The 21,743-nt window shown below is 38.1% G+C and overlaps 1 protein-coding gene across 4 annotated transcripts in view; it reads left to right on the forward strand.

Annotated features, from left to right (window-relative positions):
• Positions 1-21,743, forward strand: part of GPD2 (glycerol-3-phosphate dehydrogenase 2 (mitochondrial)) — a 115,248-nt gene that overhangs the window by 47,101 nt on the left and 46,404 nt on the right. For all 4 annotated transcript variants that reach the window (XM_014534071.1, XM_014534072.1, XM_014534074.1 and 1 more), the window contains 3 exons: positions 2,950-3,074; positions 4,342-4,439; positions 5,674-5,837. In XM_014534071.1, the coding sequence (XP_014389557.1) occupies positions 2,950-3,074; positions 4,342-4,439; positions 5,674-5,837 (387 nt within the window). The remainder of the gene's footprint in view (positions 1-2,949; positions 3,075-4,341; positions 4,440-5,673; positions 5,838-21,743) is intronic.

Here is a 21,743-nt window from a genome sequence, read left to right on the forward strand (position 1 = left end):
TGCTCAACCATTGAGCCACACCAGCTGGGCTGATGCCAGATCTTGTACTTTCGAAGGAAGCATTTGCTTCTCAAACTGATCCATGCCTTTAAGCCATGTTCTCAGAGGCATTTCCTTTTGAGGAGACTGGGTATTACTTCACTTGTGAGACAGTGGCCCACAGGAGAGGATCCTGCCCCAAAGTAGACGAAAGCCTTTACTCCTGGCTGTATTTGAGGAGCTCACAAAGGCCTTCCTTCAGAGCAGAGAGAATGCCTCCCCACATGGCTGGCAATGAAGGGCTGGCCTCCCTCCATTTAGGTAATTCATTCAACTAGTTCAAGATTTTATGAGAAATAGTTTTTGTTTCTTTCTTTTCTTTTCAGACGTTACTTCTTTATGGAAATCAATAAGCTCTATCACTGCTGAGATGAACTAGAACATTTATGATGCTATTATGTCTTTATTTGTGATAGGCCTTTTACCTCTCCACCCATCCTAGGTATTTAAAAACTCCTGCCTTGGCTGTCGTTCTTGTTCTTAGAGGGAATTGCGCCATCAATAAACTACCCTAAAATGCAGTGGCTTGAAACCACATTTATTATCCCAGTTTCAGGGGGCCAGGCATCTGCGTGTGCCCTGGCCTGCCTCTGGCTCGGAGCCTCTCACAGGATGCAGTGCTTCCGAGCAAGTCACATGCTTGTTGGCAGGACCAGGGCCTCACAGGTTGTTGGCCCGAGGCCTCCATTCCTCATGACCTGCTGACTGGGGCGTCCTGCGGTTCCTTGACTCAACATGGGAGCTTGCTTCTTCTGAGCAAATAAAAAGGACAAGGAAAGTCAGTCTTTTGTAACTTAACACAGAAGTCACGTGCCATCGTTCTTGCTGTGCCCCACTCATTAGAAGCAAGGCATGAGGTCCAGCCCACACACCAGGGTGGGGGATTAGACACTAGAAAGTGGGCATTATGGGGCACTAAGATGCCCTCTACCACAGCCAGCAGGATGCCTTTGGGCAGGCCCACGTGGGGAGCCAGGGGCTGGCTTGGAGGCTGCTTGACCGTTCTCAGTCTTATGTCCCTGCCTCTCATGGTACGGGCGTGTCGGTGCCAAGACTGTGGTTCCGAGGTTGAAAGAGAGGTATATGTTATACAATCTGGCTCTTAAATGTCATTTTAAAGTCACATCTCCTCACCCCCCCACCCCACCCCTCCCCCCCCCCCGATCACAACTGAAGAGAAACAGTCTCTTTTAGAGCTGGAAAAACTCTGTGTTGGACTTACTAAGGCAAGGTGATATAGCTCACCAAGACAGTGCATTTGTAAGAGAATATAAATGTAATCTTGATTACACTACTCTGAGGCTTATGTCCTGAATTTACCTGCTAAGCCAGAGTAAGGTAAGAGTCCTCTGTATTTTCAAATGTGGTACCTATGAAATCCGGAGGCACTTTCTGCGCCTCTCTTTGGCCTGGGAGCTACTTGACGCCTCAGTCCATGCCTAATTCATTTCTGGCATCATCCCTTAGCTCTAAGTTGGCACTAAGCTCTCAATATTCTTAAGTACTAATTTGATATAGTTTATTTTTTATTTTTTTATAATACACCCAGTACTACATTTACTAAACTCTGATAGGGTATTCATACTTGAGAATTTCACAGATCTTTCTCTGGCATAAATGCTTAAAAGAGGGACCTGGGTCTATGATACCTGTAATTTCTGTGTTATTTAGCTCCTTAGTTAGAGCATTAGCACTTTTTGCCCTTGGAATCAAAGTTCTCTTCTTTCCTCTCCACGGCTTCCAAATATTTTGTCCTTTTGAGTCAAGGGAATTGGCCTGATTTTATGATGACATTTGGGTACGATATTTAAACTGTTAAAAGTTATAAAAACGACCCTTTGGTATTAAATGTAATGAATGGCTCTGAATTGAATACACGCACAAGTTCTCTTATATGAGCTTTGTGAGCCCAAACTGCTCCAGTTACATATTCTCATTGTAATTGGATTCCATGACATTCTCTCATCCCCAAGAGTATGCCAGGCCATGAAAATTCCTCATGGCTGGGTGTTGATATATACTTTGGGCCTTTTGAAGTTTTGAATTTCATCTCTAACTATCGTATGGGCCTCACAGTGCTGCTGCTCCTACCCAATCCTGGAGAGATAGGGGTGTCTCTGCAAGAAAACCAAACCAAACCAAACTAATTTAATCTCTAAGAGATTGGTTGCAGCCCTCACAGAAAGGGGGCGGGGAGGGGGACGGCTTCTGGAACTGACCGTTCTTTGCCCAGCCTCACCTTTACCAAGAATATTGTCCTTCCTTGGGTTCATTTGTTCCGGCTTGTATTTTTCTTTGTAAGTCCACAATATTATGCTTGGATGTCTTACATGAGACCAGGAACTCCTCAAAATCAGGGGTTAATTTTCTTCTTCTTCTGTTGTGATAGCTTTGATCTCTTTTCCCATTTTATAACCTCTAAGACACCATTCTAGAAATAGGAGCCAGCACATACGAGGGCTAGTCTAGACTCATTGATGATGCATTAGAGTAGATTGGAGATGTGGGGCTGGAACATGTCTGGACTCCTGTAGTGAGGGATGAATGGGAGTTCCAGAAGGACTTGTGAAAATGACTGAGTTAGCCTCCTGGGTAAAGATGGGTGCAGGCTCTCTTTGGACCCTCTAAAAGCACCAGAGTTTGTTACTGCCATGAAATTGTACTGTAATATTTCCTAGTTGTGATTCATTCACCGTTTAATATGCTTCTAGTTCTGCTTTGACTTTTCCCCCAGGAAGAGACTAAAATCTCTTCATTATAATATAGACAGTGTACTGCACTTGGAATACAAATTTATCCATGTTCAGAGTAATTTTTCTTGTGATTGTCTCTACCCTGGAGAAGCGCCTTTAATGAATTACATACAAATTGTGTAATTTAAGAAGTTAATTTGGTTTTCTGGTTACACAGGACTAAAAACAGCCCTTGTAGAAAGAGATGATTTCTCATCGGGGACCAGCAGCAGAAGCACTAAATTGATCCATGGTGGTGTGAGATATCTTCAGAAGGCTATCATGAAGTTGGATATTGAGCAGGTAATTGTGTATGCTGGTTGTTAAACAAAAATTGCGACTATGCTTTTTTCTACCCAATTAAATCAGTTTTTTTTTTAATGGCTCCTAACATTTCTTCCTGTTGGAAATACCTATGTAGTGTAGTCTGCTGGAATATCTTTCAGGAGAGGTGTGCCGGCTCTTTCCTGTGGTATTATGTTTATGGGCGATCGGGGGCTTTTTCTACACTGGCATGTCAAAGTAGCAGATTTACAAAATCACTTTTGGAGGTGTTGCCTTTTAACAACGGTGGTTGTTTTTTTTTTCTTCTTTCTTTTTTTGTTTTTGTTTGCGAATAGCCACCAAATTGCTACTTCCCCAGAGTAATACAGGGGAAGTATTACTCTGTATTACTGTGCTGCAGCCATACGTTAATCTTGTCGCTGACATATTCTGAAGGAAAGATGATCTGAGTCATGCTTTTCTTATGTCACACATTATTGTGTCCAGTCTGCCACCACTTGAAAACTGCCAAGGCAGTGTGGAAGATGACATTTCCCAGAGGGCTAAAAAAAAAAACGCTGAACTCGGTATCTGTCTTCCGTACGGGAAAAACACAGCAGCACTAACTTGACATTGTCACTTGTGAATCTGTCCCTTTTCTTAGGTGTCTCTGCGACATCGTGATGGCTGCAAGGAAAAGAGCATAGGGTTTAGAATCAGATGGCTTGGCATGTGTTCCAGTTTACTTACTCAATTTTTAGGAGCCTCGGTATTCTCATTTGTAAAATTAGTATCATACTTGTAATGCTGGTTCTTCAGAGGCGTATTCTAAGGACCAAAGGAGTTAAGAGATAAGTTTTTTTGTAATAATCTATAAAATACTGTGCAACTCCTAAGCATCATCTCTGCTTGGGGTAGTGGAGGCCAGAAGGGGATGTGTAGCATGCATTTGAACAATCTGTTGTCTCTTACACGGGGAAATATGACAGGGGACTGAGAAAAGGGACAATATAGAGAATGCAAGATAAATTGTTATAATAATCTTGTAACTCCAGTCAGGAAAATATCTTACACCTGGGAGCTCTGACAGCATGTTTTTCTCCTATGCAAATACAGTTAAGGTTTCTAAAAAATCTCCCCGGTTGACAGCATGATGTATTATTAGAAATCTGATTAGGAGGGAGCTACCCTCGCTCAGAGGTAGAGAGGTTTCTGTGTATCAATCAGTTGGCGGGGTGTCTATTTGCCATTTGAAAATATTATGATCTGTTACTGCCAAACTAATTTTCTCTGTTTTGCTTTTCAGTATAGGATGGTAAAAGAAGCCCTTCACGAGCGCGCCAACCTACTAGAAATTGCTCCCCATTTATCAGCTCCGTTGCCTATAATGCTTCCAGTTTACAAGTAAGCATTTTGGTAGCATCTATACACATTTGCTTATCTGAGGTTAATAGAGAACAACACAGTTTTAATGGAAATATTCCCTCAGTTTGTATTTCTTAATGTGGTTTTAATTAGTTGCAATCTTTAATCATGCTCAAATACTTTCCTTTGTTGTATTTAAAAGTGTGGCTTTTCCTAAATCACTCCTTACTGACCAACCTCCAAAGGCTACATCTTGAAGGCAAAGGGAGATGTGTTCTGTATTTATAATTAGTAATTTCTCACGGCAGTTTCTGGCAGGATATAGATTTGCTTTGAGGAACGTAAGAGGCCCATTTGAAGACTAAAATGCAGAGCCCCAAAGTATCCTGCTGCAAAATATGAGCCTAGTATGTACCAACTCCAAACCTAAATCATTCTGGGTCATTTTCAATATGTGCATTAACCCAAACTTTGTTTGGAAGTGTCAGATACTGCTGGCAGGCATGGCTCAGTGCCTGAGCATCGACCTCTGCACCAGGAGGTCTTGTTTCAACTCCTGGTCAGGGCACATGCCCGGGTTGCAGGCTCAATCCCCACTGTGGGGCGTGCAGGAGGCAGCCTATCAATGATTCTCTCTCATCATTGATGTTTCTGTCTTTTCCTCTCCCTTCCTCTCTGAAATCAATAAACAAAACATTTTTTTAAAAAGTGTCAGATTATAAATTATAAAACCCATTTTCCTGATAGTGTTAAAGCTATTCATGAAGTTGCCTTAAATTAGAGTACAGGTAATATGAAGAAGTGGATTCTCTAACTTTGTTAGCCATGAGTGTTGTGGGGGACCTAGAAACAGAATTTACAATTGTCCATATTTTGTCATAGATTGCTTAGGACACCTTAAGCCAGTGATTCCCCACCCTGGGGATCCATTAGCGTCCCCCAGGCCCCTTCCTAGTTTAGCTAAATCAATCTCTAGACATGTGAAGCCTAGGCATCTGTATTTATTTTTGATGCTCTCCAGAGAATTCTAAAATGCAGCGAGGTCAAGAACCATTGTCTTCCAGGTGATTCATTGGAAGGCTCACGGATTCATTCACTTACATAGTTCAGCTCGGCTTTTGTCAACAACAGCGGTGCGGTTCTGTTTCTTTCACAGTACACTTCTAGCCATATTTTGCTTTTCTTAAATAAAACGTATCTAAGAACTTAAAGCGACATTCTGTAATGTGATACACTGTCTCTAAAGAAACCTTTCCCCCTGTTTATGCTGTAGGTGGTGGCAGTTACCTTACTACTGGGTAGGAATCAAAATGTACGACCTGGTGGCAGGAAGTAACTGCCTGAAAAGCAGTTACATCCTCAGCAAATCGAGAGCCCTGGAGCATTTCCCAATGCTTCAGAAGGACAGGCTGGTAGGAGCAATTGTCTACTATGATGGTATGTGTTTCTTTAGTTTTGTTTTACAAGATACTTTACTCTCACTCATGACCCTTACAGTATATTGTTAATGAGATAGTTTTGCATTCTTAATTTTAATGTGAATCTTACACAACACACAAATAGACACACCCACTCACCATTTTCTCCAATACTAGCTAAAAACCTCCGCATTGTGTTTTGCTTTTCATATGTGTAATTTTGCATATTTCTTTTCTGCTTGGGTTTCTACTTTTTATCTTATGGTTGGTTTGGTCCATTTTCCCTCATTATGAATTTGGACCCTACCTTCATGTCATTTAATTGGTTATATGTTTGCCAGTGACTATATTACATGTAATGAATATATTACAATGTTGAAAGGAGCTGAAGATCTGTTAGGTTTTCTAGATGAAACCTCTATTTTCAAGGGGTTAGAAACCCAGAGAAAAATGCCCCCTGGGCTGAAATGGACAAGTTTGTAGCTTGCACAGGACACCATTCTTGAACATATAATTTATGATGAAGGTGGATGAACATTGCATTTATTAAACCAACCCCTCTGCTTTTATTGCTTATTTTATCGTTGTTGGATGTTTTCTAATAGTGACATTATTTAGTATCCATTTGCCATGTGTTCAATGTTCATTTTGTGTGTGAGCAATATAATTTTGTATACTTTTATTTGAAGGAAATCACCACTTATATTTCCAGATGGACCACAATACAGCATAAAGTAAAACAGGAAAAGCCATTTGTGAAAATTTTTATAGTTTTAAAGGGTGTGTGGAATTAGCAAATAGTCCAAAGATGTTTATTTACAAGGAAATAACTGGATATAGATATTGTATATGTTCAAAAAGTCTTAGAAATTTTGTGACACGATAGGTTCTATAGCTCAGTGAGTTTTTTAAAATCTCCCTTATGTGATGTTTGTATTTCATGTTAGGTATCTAAATTCTTAGTGTGAAATATATATATTTAGGAGGCTTTGATATTTATATTACTTCATATTATAGTATATCCTCAAGACCATCCTACCTCCCCCAAGTGTTAGGTTTCTGAATCTACTTAGCTGTCTGTTAGGCTTTCATGTGGGAATACAAAAAGTGTATGTGCAATGGGGACAAACTCAAGAAAATGTCCTAGGAGCAACATTAGGGAAATGTTAAGGGTCCTAGACAAACATTAAAAGCTAGAAAATTCACAGTGCCCATCAGTATCTGAACATGACGGAGGGCAGGGGGCACTTATCTACACTTTTGGTACCCTTGATAGAACCTGTATGTTAAGGACAACCTTAACTGTGAATTTGCTTTCTCAGCATCGGACCCTAATGCTAGTCCACTGTAGTTTACTGGGTGATTACATTGAAGAGGGTTTGGTCCAGGAGGAGTAAGAAGGCATTCTACTCATCCTGACGTGGAAGTGTTGTATTCTTTGCCTCTTACTGCTAATCCCTCCTGCACAGTCCCTCTGGACTTGTTCATGTGAGGATGCTAACTACTTTTACTGTTTGCTTGGTTTTGTTTTTAATGTGTGCATATCTGAATCTCCTTAAGAAGATTCTTAGTGGATATCATATCTGATTTTGTGGCATCTTGTCTTATGTTGGCTTTAATATTGTTATGAATTATAAATTCTTTTTTTTTAAATGTTTTTATTGATTTCAGAAAGAAGGAGAGAGAGATAGAAACATCAGAGGATCATTGTTGGTTGCCTCCTGCAGTCCCTGTCCCCCCGAAGGATTGAGCCCGAAACCTAGGCATGTGCCAGGACTGGGAATTGAAACGTGACCTCCTTCCTGGTCCATGGGTTCAACAATTGAGCCACACTGGCCAGGCGAATGAATTATAAATTCTTAAAGGGAAATCTATGTCACTCACGCAAAAAACAAACGAACACATGGCCCTATTAGAATCAAGGGGATCAAGAATTTCTTTAATTCAGAATTGGCTTTTACAGCTTGTTATAGGTTGCAAAATTGAGTTTAGCAAAGATTACCGAAAAATTTAAAGATCATTATGAAAATAATTCCATGTTGACATTTGAAAATTTATTTTAAAATATTAAAGTCTTGAATAGAAAGGGTAAAAATAATTATATTCTAGTCCTTTGAAATAATTTTCTTTTAATCCTTGTTCAGAAATGATACAGGCCCAACTGTGTCACTCTTGAGGTAAGTTAAAACGAGAATGTGAACCAAAGTGTAGTTCTGTGGTTTCCCAGCTGTGCTCACAGATAGGACAACTCCTGTTTTACCTAAAGTGGTGATGAGCAAATTAAATAGCAACATGGAAATAGATACAAAAGGGAGCATATAGGTAAGGGAATTAAATGCCGTAAATATATACTCAGAGAAAGGAAGGAATGCCTTACCCCTTGATCAAAAAATAACATCCGCATCCTGTTACCAAAGTATTTCAGAGGAAAATAACTTCCTGAACATTTACTTTTGCAAACAAGGTCTAAAATTGCACTGTATAACATAAACCTTTCTTAACAAGAAAAAAAAATATTCTCCGTAACTAACCATTATGAGACTGTAGTAACAGTCACCCAGATGGTTTCAAATGTATTTGAGCTTCTTGAAATAACCTTTTTTTAATTTAAAAAATATTTTATTGAGGTGAAATTCACATAACAAAATTACCATTTTAAAGTGAACAGAAGTAATATTTATACCTCTCATCTTGGGGAAAATCTTGATTATGATAAAAAAAAAAGTGGTACAAGTAATTGAAAGAACTTTTAAATGCTACCAGAAGTTTTGTGAACAAAAACCTCTTATTAGTGATACATTAGACCAGTGATGGCGAACCGTTTGAGCTCGGCGTGTCATCATTTTGAAAAACCCTAACTTAACTCTGGTGCCGTGTCACATATAGAAATTTTTTGATATTTGCAACCATAGTAAAACAAAGACATATTTTTGATATTTATTTTATATATTTAAATGCCATTTAACAAAGAAAAATCAACCAAAAAATGAGTTCGCGTGTCACCTCTGACACACGTGTAGTAGGTTCGCCATCACTGCATTAGACAGTTACATCAGCACCAATGAAAAGTGAAATGTAGGCGTGTGGAAATATAGTGAGATGGACTAGAAAACATTGCCATTCACTTGGACTGATGGCTGAGACAGTCTAAGGTTCCTTCCATACTGAGATGTTGAGCTAGCTGAAGATGTTCCCTCTAAAGTATGAAATGTACAAAGGTAAAAAAATTTTTCTTAATTACTCATAAGGACATTTCATCCTAAATAAATAGAGATGGCCATTGCATATGATTAAGGCAAAATATATTCCCTCCACACAAGTCCAAAGGGTCATAAAAGTAATTCCATATTTTTTAAAATGTAGTAATTATAGTGGCTGTGCTCAGCAAAGGCATGATCCATTGCCATGTTTTGTTGTTAACTGCTGAAAACAAACTCACACATATAGAGGAATAGCTACCTTTTCCTTTTTTTTTTTCAGTGCAGACAAAGTAAATGTCAGATTTCTCAGTAAAATCCATATGAAATGAAAGTTGGACTAGGAAGTGACATACAAGCTTATATTTTCTTTTTATATTCTGCTAGAGAAAACATACAGTCAGCTTACTGGTTTTCTGACTGAGACATGTCCGAGTGTTTCCTATCTGCTCCTTGCCATCTCCTACCAGAGCGCCATCAGCTGACCCCGACCATGGCCATGACCACTGGTCAGGGGTTCACCAGATAGAGAGTGTGTGACTGATCCAACTCTCCCAAGTCAGCGAGAAGTGTTGAAGGCCTGACAGGCTTGGGTGGCTTGTCCGGCTGTGAGATTAAGTGAACCAGCTGTGGAGAGGAAGCAAGTCTCCTCTGGACCTTATTTTGTCTTCCTCTGTCAACTTCTATCTTCCTGTTCCCAGAGGAGATCTTTGATGCCATTCCTCTTGGACTGCAGTCATCCGATTCAGTGCACAAAAAGTGAGATATAACTAAAAATCATTAAATATTTAAAACCATTAAATTCCTCCATTAAGCTTCTCTAAGATACAACTGGAGAACAAAATTACAGCTTTAAATTCTTTCTTTTGCGAGTCCAGTCATGGACACAGAGAGTTGTCTGTTATTTCCTCCCTGATAATGCCCTCAAGTATTCCTCGTGCACATATGAAAACAGCAACCTACAAGAAATTACATTAGCTTTCCTAATGTAAATAAAAATTAGTTATATCCGTGTTTCAAAGGGGGAATTACAACCCAGGTTTTGTTAGAATATTCATTTTTATTCCAACGTAAAACTCACAGCATACTAATAGATGAATTCCGCTGGCGAGAGAGCAAAGCTAATTTAATCTCTGGCTCCCCTGAGGTAAATGTAGTTCATGGTCCTGCCCCCGCCCCAACCTCAGCTATAATCCCTGGCTCCTGGAGGTAGGAATGCACTGGAGTGAGGAAAATTCTGCAGCAGGATATAATGATCCAAAATGACAGGGACAATAATGACAATGAATTTCATGTCTTCCAGTCATGGGCTGGAGATGCTTGACTAGGCTGACTCATACAATTAAATTGTTACAGGTACAGCAGGAGATGCAGTTAGCTCTGTGCTTTGGGGAACGATGCCTCTGGCAAGAGGCGTATTGTGGCATCCAGACTCTTTTGTTAGGAACAAACTATTGCTCCTCTAGGCATGCACCTGCAATTGTACACTCCAATAAAGAAAGCCTGGGCTAAAGACAAGTCTTTTAAGGTGTTGATTTTATCTGCTTTGAAAGCTTAAAAAAATCAATTACCCAATAACAGAAAGGTGATATTTTTTGGTCTTACTGTTTGTTTGTTTTTTGTTGTTAAAATCCTGGAACTTAAGTCAAATCCAAAGATGGTGCCTTTAATCCTCATTTACATTATATGCAAACAGCATTGTTGAACTAATTGGATGTTATCTACTTTGCATATGACAGACACATCAATTTCTTCAGAGGAATAGAAATAGGTTGAAAAAGTAACTGAATGATGAGGATTTACAAACAAAATAGCAGTGCTATTATGCAAGTTTAGTTACCTGCTTCTTATTGCAGTTCTTATAAGTGTATCATGACCTCTAACGTGGTATGAGTGAGCCTCATGGGTGCACAAAACCATCCACTGCTTGTAGGAAGAAGATATTAGAATTCCTACCTAGATCTACTTCTATCAATATTACAATCCCTACTTAGATCTATTTCTATCAAATTCCATATAAATGTCCTTTTATAGCCTGGCCTGCGTGACTGAGTAGTTCAGGAGGTCCTGGTTTGATTCCTGGTCAGGGCACATGCCGGGGTTGTGGCCCAATCCCCAGTAGAGGGTGTGCAGGGGGTAGCCGATCAATGATTCTCATCATTTATGTTTCTATCTCTCTTTTCCTCTCCCTTCCTCTCTGAAATAATATATATATATATAAATAAAATAAATATAAAACCTGTTATATATGGTTCAAATGTCTATAATATATAAATACAGTAGTATATATGTGTATATATACATATATACACACACACAATAATACAGATATGTATTTATAAGTAAACATCCATGTTGAGGTTATATGTTGACATTTGCTATAATTTTGTAACGCTCGACTTAATTTTTCTTTTTTGAACCACTGGGTTGGTAAATTTGTCATCATGTTATGTTTTGGTAACTGACTTATTTTACTATTATCAAGATAGATGTATTCAGTGAGAGGAAAAATTCCTCTAGAAGAGTAAACATTACCAAATCCCTTCCTTTATTTCTCAAGGTTCAATTTCTAGGAACTTTGATGGAGGGGTCTAGGAAAAAACAAACCCAAAATCTATTGACTAAGAGGGTTTACTATCTTGGGAACCTCAAAATTATCCAAATTTGACATGATAGATTAAGACCTATTTATTGTTTTTATTTCCATCTTAAAGTAAAGATATAATAAATTTATTTTAAAATGTAAAGTTCTATTTGCCAACAGTTTTCCAGGCTCCTTTTCAGATCCTTATTATTGTACATACTGAGGTTTACAATTTCATAGATATTGATACATACAAAAAACTATAACACACACACACACACACATATACACACAGTCTTCTTTTTTATATTATGTAAATATTTAAAAATAGTCTGTTGTTTAGTTTTATTTTTAAACTTTGTAAAAGTATAATGTGATCAGTTATATAAGTTGATATGAACACTTTGGAAAACAATTAGACCCTCGTAGTAAAGTTGAGCATGCATATTATACCTTGTGATTCAGTAATTCTCCTAAGTTTATGCCCCAGAAAAGCTTACAAAGTGTCCACCAGGAGATAAGTACAGAAAAGTTCATTGTAGCACTGGGTATAATTTCAAAAGAGGAATAATGAAAACATCTACCAAGAGACAAATGAATAAATAACCTATAGTGGAGTAAAACACAGCATTGAAAGTGAATGAATGAAGCTGAAGTGAACAAAACAGATGAGTCTTAGAGAAAAAGAATGTTGAAAATGCCACAATAACTTGTCTCACAATTGTAAGTATCACAGTCATACTTAAGAATTGCTTTCCATAGTATTGTAGTGAAGTTGAAACAATAATATGGAAATAGATACCGTAGGTTTACAAACTTTATTGAGTTTTCAGCCCCACATTATACATTTATTACTATAGGTTTTTATAATACCTAACTCATAGGGTGTTTTGAGGTTTAGATGAGTTAATAAGTGTAAAATAACATTATAGAACATTATTCAAATATTAATTGTTTTAGTGGGGTCAACTTCATGGGTAATCTACAGTATATCAAATTCTTCTTTTCATGAAAATGTTCCAAAGGGAAGCATCAGTTCCACTAATGTCCCTTTATAAATTTAAAATTTGCAGCTTTCCCCAGTTAAGTTTGTAAAACATTCTTAGGAAAAAGGAACATGTTGTGCAGATAAACATGTTCCACGTAAATATATAATTTTTGAAATTTAAGAGTTAGAAAACAAACATTCTAAAAGAACTTATTTAAAAATTTTTCCACCTCTTAGACACTAATTTAAAACACATTTGTTTTAATAGTTCTCCTTGCCTATCTGCACATACATTAAATGTATAATTTTTATCTTGAGTTCCTACTATCAGTTTTCCATTGTATTTCTTCTCTTGTTTTCTGTGAGTTACATAAATGAAACTGACATTATTGCTCATATAGCAGGCATATTTTTTTCTTTTTGCCCCCGAATGTTGCCTTTTTGCTATTCAATCTATCTGGGTACCAACTAATGCTAAATGAAGTTTGACATGTACCCCTAAGAAACAAAACTTATAAATTGTGGCTTCAAAGGAAACCTTGAATAAATAGGACACATTTGTGTCCACCCAGGCTAACATCTAACATATGCTTTAGCTTCCTGAGGATGAGACAGAGCAAAATAGCCCCTAGGAAAGTTTACAATTGTTTATTGCTCATTTGACTAGTATGTATTAAATACCAGGCTTTCATTCTCTTATAATTAGTTTTATTAAAGAAAATGAAAAGCACTAAAAGGTAGATTTGATCAGGTATAGGATACTGAGATAGTAGTCATCCATATTATGCTCTGTATATAAAGGCTTAAAAAACAGTGTTAAATTCACCAATAGTAGGGTTTTTATGCATAGAAGTTGTTTGAGCATGTAGTTCTGGTGTATTTATGTTAGTTATCTACTTCTCACTGTTGCTAGTTGACCCTTTTTGAAAAGATGTAGGATCAAAGGCAATTGCTCTTGTATCACCCCTTCTCCCCAGTTTACTCACTCATCCAAAATATATATTTATGGAGCTCCTACTATTTTTCAGACATTGTGCCTGGCATTAGGGCCAAATGCAGTAAGGACAGAGTTCTGAGTTTTTGAATTCTGAGAGAGTTCACTGCATGGATGCCAAATCTTATGCCAAACACGTGGTCCCCACTACCAACAATGTTTCACATTTGTAGAGCAGAGTGTAGTTTTCAAAACATTTTTTCCTCCATAAATTATGTTAGTTGACCCTGCTCAGTATGTGTGCTGGAATGGGATATTATGATCCCTGTTTTAAAGGAGAAGGGTATCATAGCTGAATATTTGGATCAGTATTTTGGACATGTGGGGATGTAAAAGTGATTTTTTTCTTGGCCAGAAAAAAAGAGTTTTTACAAAGTATGGATTATAACATCATGGCTTCTTGAAGTCTGTCATGTACTTTAACAAAAAACTGCAAATGTAATGAGATTAATAAAATGAACTTCCCATTTCAACACAAAATCTCATGGCTTACCTTCATCTGTACTCCTAGCTACTTCCTACTGTTCCCAGATATTTTATCCATGAATATTTTACTTTATATCTTTAAAGGACATTTGTTCTTTAAAAATACAACCATACCTAAGATGTTTGACAATAATTTCTTAATATGAGGCCATGTACATATGTCCCCTGTAGTCTTACCTTAATCAGCTCCAGACTAAAATAAACTAAAAATCAACCTATAAAACAAACAAAATCTTATTTAAGATTCATATATGTCAATTCATTCTTTTTACCTAATAGGTTTTCCATGACTTCCTTTGTTTCCTTATGGTTTTATTTACCAGTTCCCTATATTTCTTGGTCATTGGTAGTTAAGCCGGTTCCATTAATCTGCTGTTGCTAAGTCACCCAAACTTAGTGGCTTCAAACACCAGTGAACTCTCTGAGTTCTGAGGATGGATGGGCTCGGCTGGGTTTCTCACTCGGATCCCTCTATGGTTGCAGTAAGCTGGCAGCTGAGGCCGGAGTTGTTCTTAAATGTCTAGCTCCTGGGCTGAGAAGGCTGGAACAGCTTGGGGTTAGCTCCGCATCTGTCTCACTGGGGCTTTTCTACATGGCCAGGCTGGACTTGTACGTAGTCAGACTTTATGTCGTAGCTGGCTTACCCCGATGAGTGTACCAAGAGACCAAGGCTTAACTGCAAGTCTTCTGCTGACCTTGGAAGTTACAGTATCACTTCTACCACATTCTGTTAATTAAAATGAATGAAAGGGGCAGTCTAGGTTTAAGGGGTAGGACAATATAAAAGCAAGAAAATAGGAGGCACAGTTTATTGGGACATCTTTGGTGGCTAGCTACAAGGAGGCTGGATCTCAAATTGTTTTATCAAAAACACTTTATAGGTAGTGGTGTGACTTTTTATCTTCCTTTTATAAAAAAAAATTCAGTCATTATAATCATTGCCTAGATCAATTAATAGTATTTCATTAGAGGTTAAGAGGCTACAACATGGTATTTTCCTAACTCTCTTTCCTTCTTTATTTATATGTTGGATTTCTTATAATGTTCCTGCATCAATTCTTTGCCTACCTTGTTACATTTTTGTATAACATGTCTGAATAAAGGCTTGAGTTTTCCCATTAATTGCTAGTTTTTAAAAATAAAGAGTTGGCGTTCCAGTATTCTCCAAATGTTATGAGAATTTTTTTTTTGACTACCAACTAAACTCATGATATCAAACATATTTGATGTGTGTCAATTCCTTACGTATTGATGTTCAAACTGTCCTATCTCTGGCCTCTGGGCACCTCCGCAGGTTGGCCCTTTTAATACGCTGTCAGTAGTGGATGATGACTTCTGTGTTATCTGGTATCACAAGTTATATTCAGGCTCTTCTTGAAACTTTCCTGCCCTAGACTTAGATGCAACCGTTTCTTCAGCAGCTGTGATTCCTTCCTGTGGGAGATGCTGATCAGAGACCATAGTCTCTTTGCTATGGATGTTCATTGCTACTCATTGGTCATTATTTCTAGGCCTTAGAGTGGAAAAAAATAAGAAAAATGTTTTGTTTAAAGAAGAAAAACATGTCCTGGGTGGGCGGCTCAGTTGGTTGGAGCATTGCTCCCTACGCTAAAAAAAGGTACTGGGCTGATTCCTGGTCAGAGCACATACCTATGTTTTGGATTCAATCCCAGTCAGGGCACCTGATTGATGTTTCTCTCTCACAGTGATGCTTCTTTCTTCTTTCGCTCTTTCTCTTTCTAGTACATATCCTCGGGTGAGGATAAAAAAAAAAAGTAAAAGAAAACATGATGAATTCGTAGACATAATTCCACTTTAAATTCAGGAGTAGATGTCTTTTATTTAACCTCATCAGCCATATCTCTAAAAAAATTACTGAAAGCAGTTTAAGATTTTTGTTGTTGTTCTTAGAGTATATGCCTGCCAATGAGGATATGTAGACAGATTACTGTATTTTAAAGCTACTTGACATAGTTCTATTAGTGTTTTTATGTCACTAACTCATTATAATAAATCAGCTTAATTTTGCTCTAGATCATTAAGAATTTATTTATTTTTTACTTTTTTTTTAATTTCAGAGAGAAAGGGAGAGAGAGAGAGAGAGAGAGAGAGAGAGAGAGAGAGAGAAACATCAATGATGAGACAGAATCATTGATTGGCTGCCTCCTGCATGCCCCACATGGGATCGAGCCCACAACCCCTGCATGTGCCCTGACTGGGAATCGAACCGAGACCTCCTGGTTCGTAGCTTGATGCTCAACCACTGAGCCATGCTGGTCAGGCAGGAATTTATTTTTTTTAAGCTGTGCTCTTGCATAATAATTATGTAAAGTACAGAGTTTCAAGGTAAAAATAAATATAAACACTATTCAAATAAGGCTAGCTTCTCTCCCTATGCCCTCTACTGTATTCCCTTCTTCTTAAATACAAGGTTTTTGTTTTTTAAGAATTTTGGTATATCTTTTCATTGTATGTATGTATGTGTATGCATATCTGTATATTATATGTATAATTATGTTTGCTCCCTTTACCATTTCTTAGATAATATTAGTGCCTTGGTTCCCCCCCACCCCCCCCCAGCTAATGGTGGGTATTTTATTCCATAGTAGTATAAGGAACTACAAGTTTTAAAAAGGTGAATTTAAAAAGCATACAAGACCCAAATTCTACAGGATTAAATTTTATTGCTGTTAACTGCTCTGATCAATATATATCCATTAGTACAGCCTTAGCCATCAATAAACCATATTTTCAAGTTATTTTTCTTCTTATAAATGAAAATACAATCTTTCTTTCTTTGGACACTACAAAACAATGGCACATCCACTACATTTATTTATTTTTATTTGTTTATTTTAAAACATATTGTTATTGATTTTAGAGAAATAGGGAGAGAGGGATAGAAATATTAATGATGATGGAGAATCATTGATCAGCTGCCTCCTGCACGCACGCTACTGGGGTTCGAGCCTGCAACCCAGGCATGTGCCCTTGACCGGAATTGAACCCAGGACCTTTCAGTCCGCAGGCTGATGCTCTATCCACTGAGCCAAACTGGCTAGGGCCACTACTTTTATTATATAGACTTTAAAATTAGGCTGTGAGTTGTAAATCCATAATTTTATCATTATATAAAACATGCTCTGATTTGTTTAAATTTGCTGAAACCTAGTTCATATCATCTGCTTGTGTTGAACGGCAATCTGCTTAGTCAAACTAAATGCTCATGTTAATTATAATGATTTTTAAAAAAGATGGGTCTGTTTTACATTAATGCATACAGTTATATACTTAGTAAAATTTTATTTTTATATTAATGGTACATTTAAACATATTAGACATGAAACTAATTAATTATAGCTAACAGTCAAAGTTTAAGACGTTGAGGGATTTTAAGCTTTTGTTTTAGAGACATTAGGAAAACACATGCCCAAGAACTATAAGCCATATTTAAATGTGCTGCACACTGAAGCTTAAGTGTTTGTCTCAAAGTAGCTTTCCTTTGGAAATTTGATCCCATGGGTCACATTTGGAAAAGAAGGGAGTGGGAAATATTTGCCACTGGAATGTGGGAAATAGGAAATAAAAAGCTAGAAGGCTTTCTTTAGGAACCGATTCTCTTGCTACTTGATTAAGTGACAATATAATGCCTCATGTATCTGTTGGCAGACTCTCCAGGTGCCCACTGATCTTATCCACTCTAGTGTGTTTTCTAACATTCTTTTGAGGTATTGAGAGTCTGTGCTCAGATAAAATTTTTTGAAAAGGAAGAAACAGAGAAAAACAACAACAGTCGTCAAATCCATTTGGAGTTTTGTATACACCACACAGCAGCTTTCTTAGTGGTATGGAATTCCAGGCTGGTGTCTCACCTCATAGGAAATAGTAGTAATACAAACATCTCTTTGATAAAAAAAGCACCACACTGTAGTTTCAATATCTATTCTACAACCAAACCTTGGTAATGTTACATGGAAAAACAGTGAAAAAAAGTTATTGGTTCATGGTTCTTATAAATAGACCTAACACCTTGGTAGCTTCTGTTCTCTGGAACCAAATAGGCCACTATTTTAGACTGTGAATTTCAAACTGGTTTCATTATGACTATTAATACTTACTCATATCACACTTCATATTAATAAAACACTGCTTAGACCAGTGGTCGGCAAACCGCGGCTCGCGAGCCACATGCGGCTCTTTGGCCCCTTGAGTGTGGCTCTTCCACAAAATACCACGTGCAGGCACGCATGTACAGTGCAATTGCCCATTCGTGGCCCAGGCGCAGAAGTTGGTATTTTGTGGAAGAGCCACGCTCAAGGGGCCAAAGAGCTGCATGTGGCTCGCGAGCCGCAGTTTGCCGACCACTGGCTTAGACCATCATATCTGCTCACAGAAAACGTGAACCACACAACACCTACTTTAAAAAACAACAACTCAGTTCTGCCTATTAAAAACACATCCTAACTGACTTCCCACACAACTTATGTAGCTGCTGCTCCTTTACTATCCAAAACCAAATAGGTATTCTTGCATTCTGGGAACACTGTTACCAACCTGTAATTTGCTACCTATTAAGACGAACACGTCTTTTGAGCAGAACATGATAAAAAAACACACACACAAGAATTAGATGAACAACCATCAGATTAAGAGCAAAATCAAATAACTTGTACTTTATGTCAGTAATGATTAATATATTACTCCGAATTAACTAGGGATAGGTAGCATCAAAGGCTCTCGGTAAACCAGAAGCTCCATATTCCCAGGAGTTGTAGATCCTTCTAACTTTAACCTGATGGATGCAGCAGTGAATGGACGTGCGATTCATGCAGTATCACTTCCCCTCACAGAGGACAAAGCCTGGCTGAAAGCGCGCTGAGACGAGGCTCCCAAGGCTGCTCTTTCTCTTTCGATAATTTTCTCTGTGCAACGCCTTTGCCTCAGTAGCTACCTCAAGCTGTTTTGGTAGAAGAAGGGGTACAAATACATGATCATTACAAGGATTTACAAATTGGATAAATTCACTATCACCCCCTTAAGGGAATGAAATAAATTCAGATTTTCTTTTTTAGCAGTTGTCTCTTCAAGCAGCATTAAACACACACACACAACAGTATATGCTAGTAACAAGAAAAAAGTATTGTGTAAAGTAAGATTAATATATATTTTTACATTTTTCCTCTGTCTTCTACTTGTACATTTCTTTTTCACATTTTTGGGTAAAACTGGTGTTTTCATGATCCTTATGAATCACCTTCATGATCCTAAGTATGAATAGAGAGAAAAACGTATTTCTCCATTCAAGTATATATATTTTTTTATTTAGGTAGCAAAAAACCCTATTTAAAAGAAGGTAAGCATAAACATGATTAACATAAACATAATGAAACAAACATACAATTTTAAATATTTGAAGTATATAAATACCTAGAAACAATTAAATACCTCATCCACTAAAGATTAATTTTTTAAATTTGTTACATCTGACCATCTCTTTTCCCCACCCCACCTCAAATCTGAATAGAAGTAACTCACCCCATACATTTGAATTAGACAACATTTGTCTGAAACTTAGCTTCTCCCCTATTGGTTATTACTAGTAAGTATCTCTATTCTGCAAGCCCTTGACTGCCTCTAAGTGTTGTTGAGGGCCTTCTGTGTGCTGGGTGGTTGTCTATGACCGAACTTCCCCCTCCTCTGCCTCTGCTCCTCTAGATCAGATTTGGAGTAAGTACCCTTCCCTCAATTCATGTATTATTTGAGCTACAAACTGCAGACTATTTTCCTTTCTTAATTCTCTTCGAATTTTGGCATTTTAGCCATTTTCCACAGATACTGAACTTGAAATTCTAGAGACACCAGAGGGCCTGACCCTATCAACTCTCTTATTACTAGTAGCCCTAAGCATGAATCTATGCGCCAGTAGCTCTCCACCCGCTGCCCCACCCTCCTGCTGATCTGTGATCCAGTCCTTACGCGGTTGGTCATTTCGCTTCTTGTCATAACAACCATTTGCATATTACATCTTTATTATATAGGATTCTGCTGGCTGCAACAGCAGTTACTAGTTGAGCATAACCAACAAAACAAGGCTAGTGAGTAATAGACAGCTTGGGGAAAACAATCTCTGATTTCCACTCTACCACCTGTATTTGATATACAAATCATGCCTTTTCTAGTATTGGACAGACCCACATTAAAGCAAGTTGCCATAAAGTTTTCCATGCTCATGATGAGAAGGAGCTGTAGCATCTTGTGTCAGTTTGGAGTCTGTGTGCTAGAGCAGCTCCTTCAGTGCGGGACACCTACAGTCAGCCTAGGGGTGGGGTCGGGGGGCGGGGATTGCCACCTCTGATCTTTAAATGGATCCTCTGCCTCTACTGGAAGGGATGTTTCCCAGGGTTGAAGAAGCAGCAGCCATTGTAGCATTGAGGAGCCCTTGGCTAGATCCTGATGGTCTCTGCCTGCATAGATTGGCTTAATCTCTGAAAAGGGAGTAGGGAAAGGCTGAGCAGTCTTATTTTTCCCCATCAGCTCAGGAGGTGTGAGATCTGAAGGAAGGTTGGAGAATGGTTTGAAAGCAGGAATTGCATTTTAGTTTCATATTTTTGCTGAAGTTGCTGCTCCGCAAACTACAGGGCTTCTCTCCCGGCCTGTGTTTCACCTTCCAGTCTTTTAGTCCATTAATGAGGCTGATTCTGTCAGCAGGAACTCAGGTGTGGATCTTAACCCCGGTGTTGGTTTTGTTAAATCTACCCTCCCAAAGCTTGTGAAAAGTCCCGGGATGTAAACACTGCTGAATTTCCTGTTGTATGATTCTTGGGAGGAAGTTGACTAAACATTGACATGCATTACTTCTGCGTTGAAGTGTGCCTACTAGGGGTCTAGGCATAGGTTATATATTGCCTCGATTGTGCAGACTCTAAATACGAATGTTAGTACTTTCTAAGGGTTTATTTTCTATAGCTCTGTACTCAATTCTTCTTCAAGATTGACCTTTATGTATTAGTCTTGGAAAATTTGGAATGATTATAAAGGAAGCAACACTTTGCATAGCAAGATGAATTAATTTGTAGTTTCATATCTTTCTAGATGGGATAATATTCTTAGTTTTCAAAAAAATATAACTAGCAATTTTATTTATTTGTTTATCTCTTCAGTACCATATATTAGCACCGTGCATACAGTTCATGTGATCTGTCTTGGAGATGCACAGACTAATATAATGTTACCTTTCCTCAAAAAGTTATTTGAGTCATAAAGCAGACCAATGACTTTCAGTAACGGTGGGAGTTCTGTGAGAGGCACACACCTAGAAAAGCTTCCTAAGTATGTAATACTTTGCTGAATGAATAGGACAGCCAGGTGGAGTCATTGGAGAGAATGTGGAAAGGAACATTGTGGCCAGAGGCAAGCAGGCACAGGGAACATAGAAGCAGTTATAGATAGATCTTGAGCAGAGGGGGTGGAGAGGTGGGAATAGCAAACAGGACCCGGATTATTGAGGGTCAGCCATGCCACACTATAAAGAGTTTATTTTGAACTCTGTAGGCAGTGGGCATCCAGTGAATGAAAACAGCATTTAATACAGGGAACTCAGAACCTAGGGAACATATTTGGGTGACTAGTAGGAAGTGTTTTGGATGAGATTTAATGCTAATTTGAAAGAGCCCAGC

The sequence above is a fragment of the Myotis brandtii genome, unplaced genomic scaffold, assembly GCF_000412655.1.
Source record: "Myotis brandtii unplaced genomic scaffold, ASM41265v1 scaffold125, whole genome shotgun sequence".
Taxonomy (NCBI): domain Eukaryota; kingdom Metazoa; phylum Chordata; class Mammalia; order Chiroptera; family Vespertilionidae; genus Myotis; species Myotis brandtii.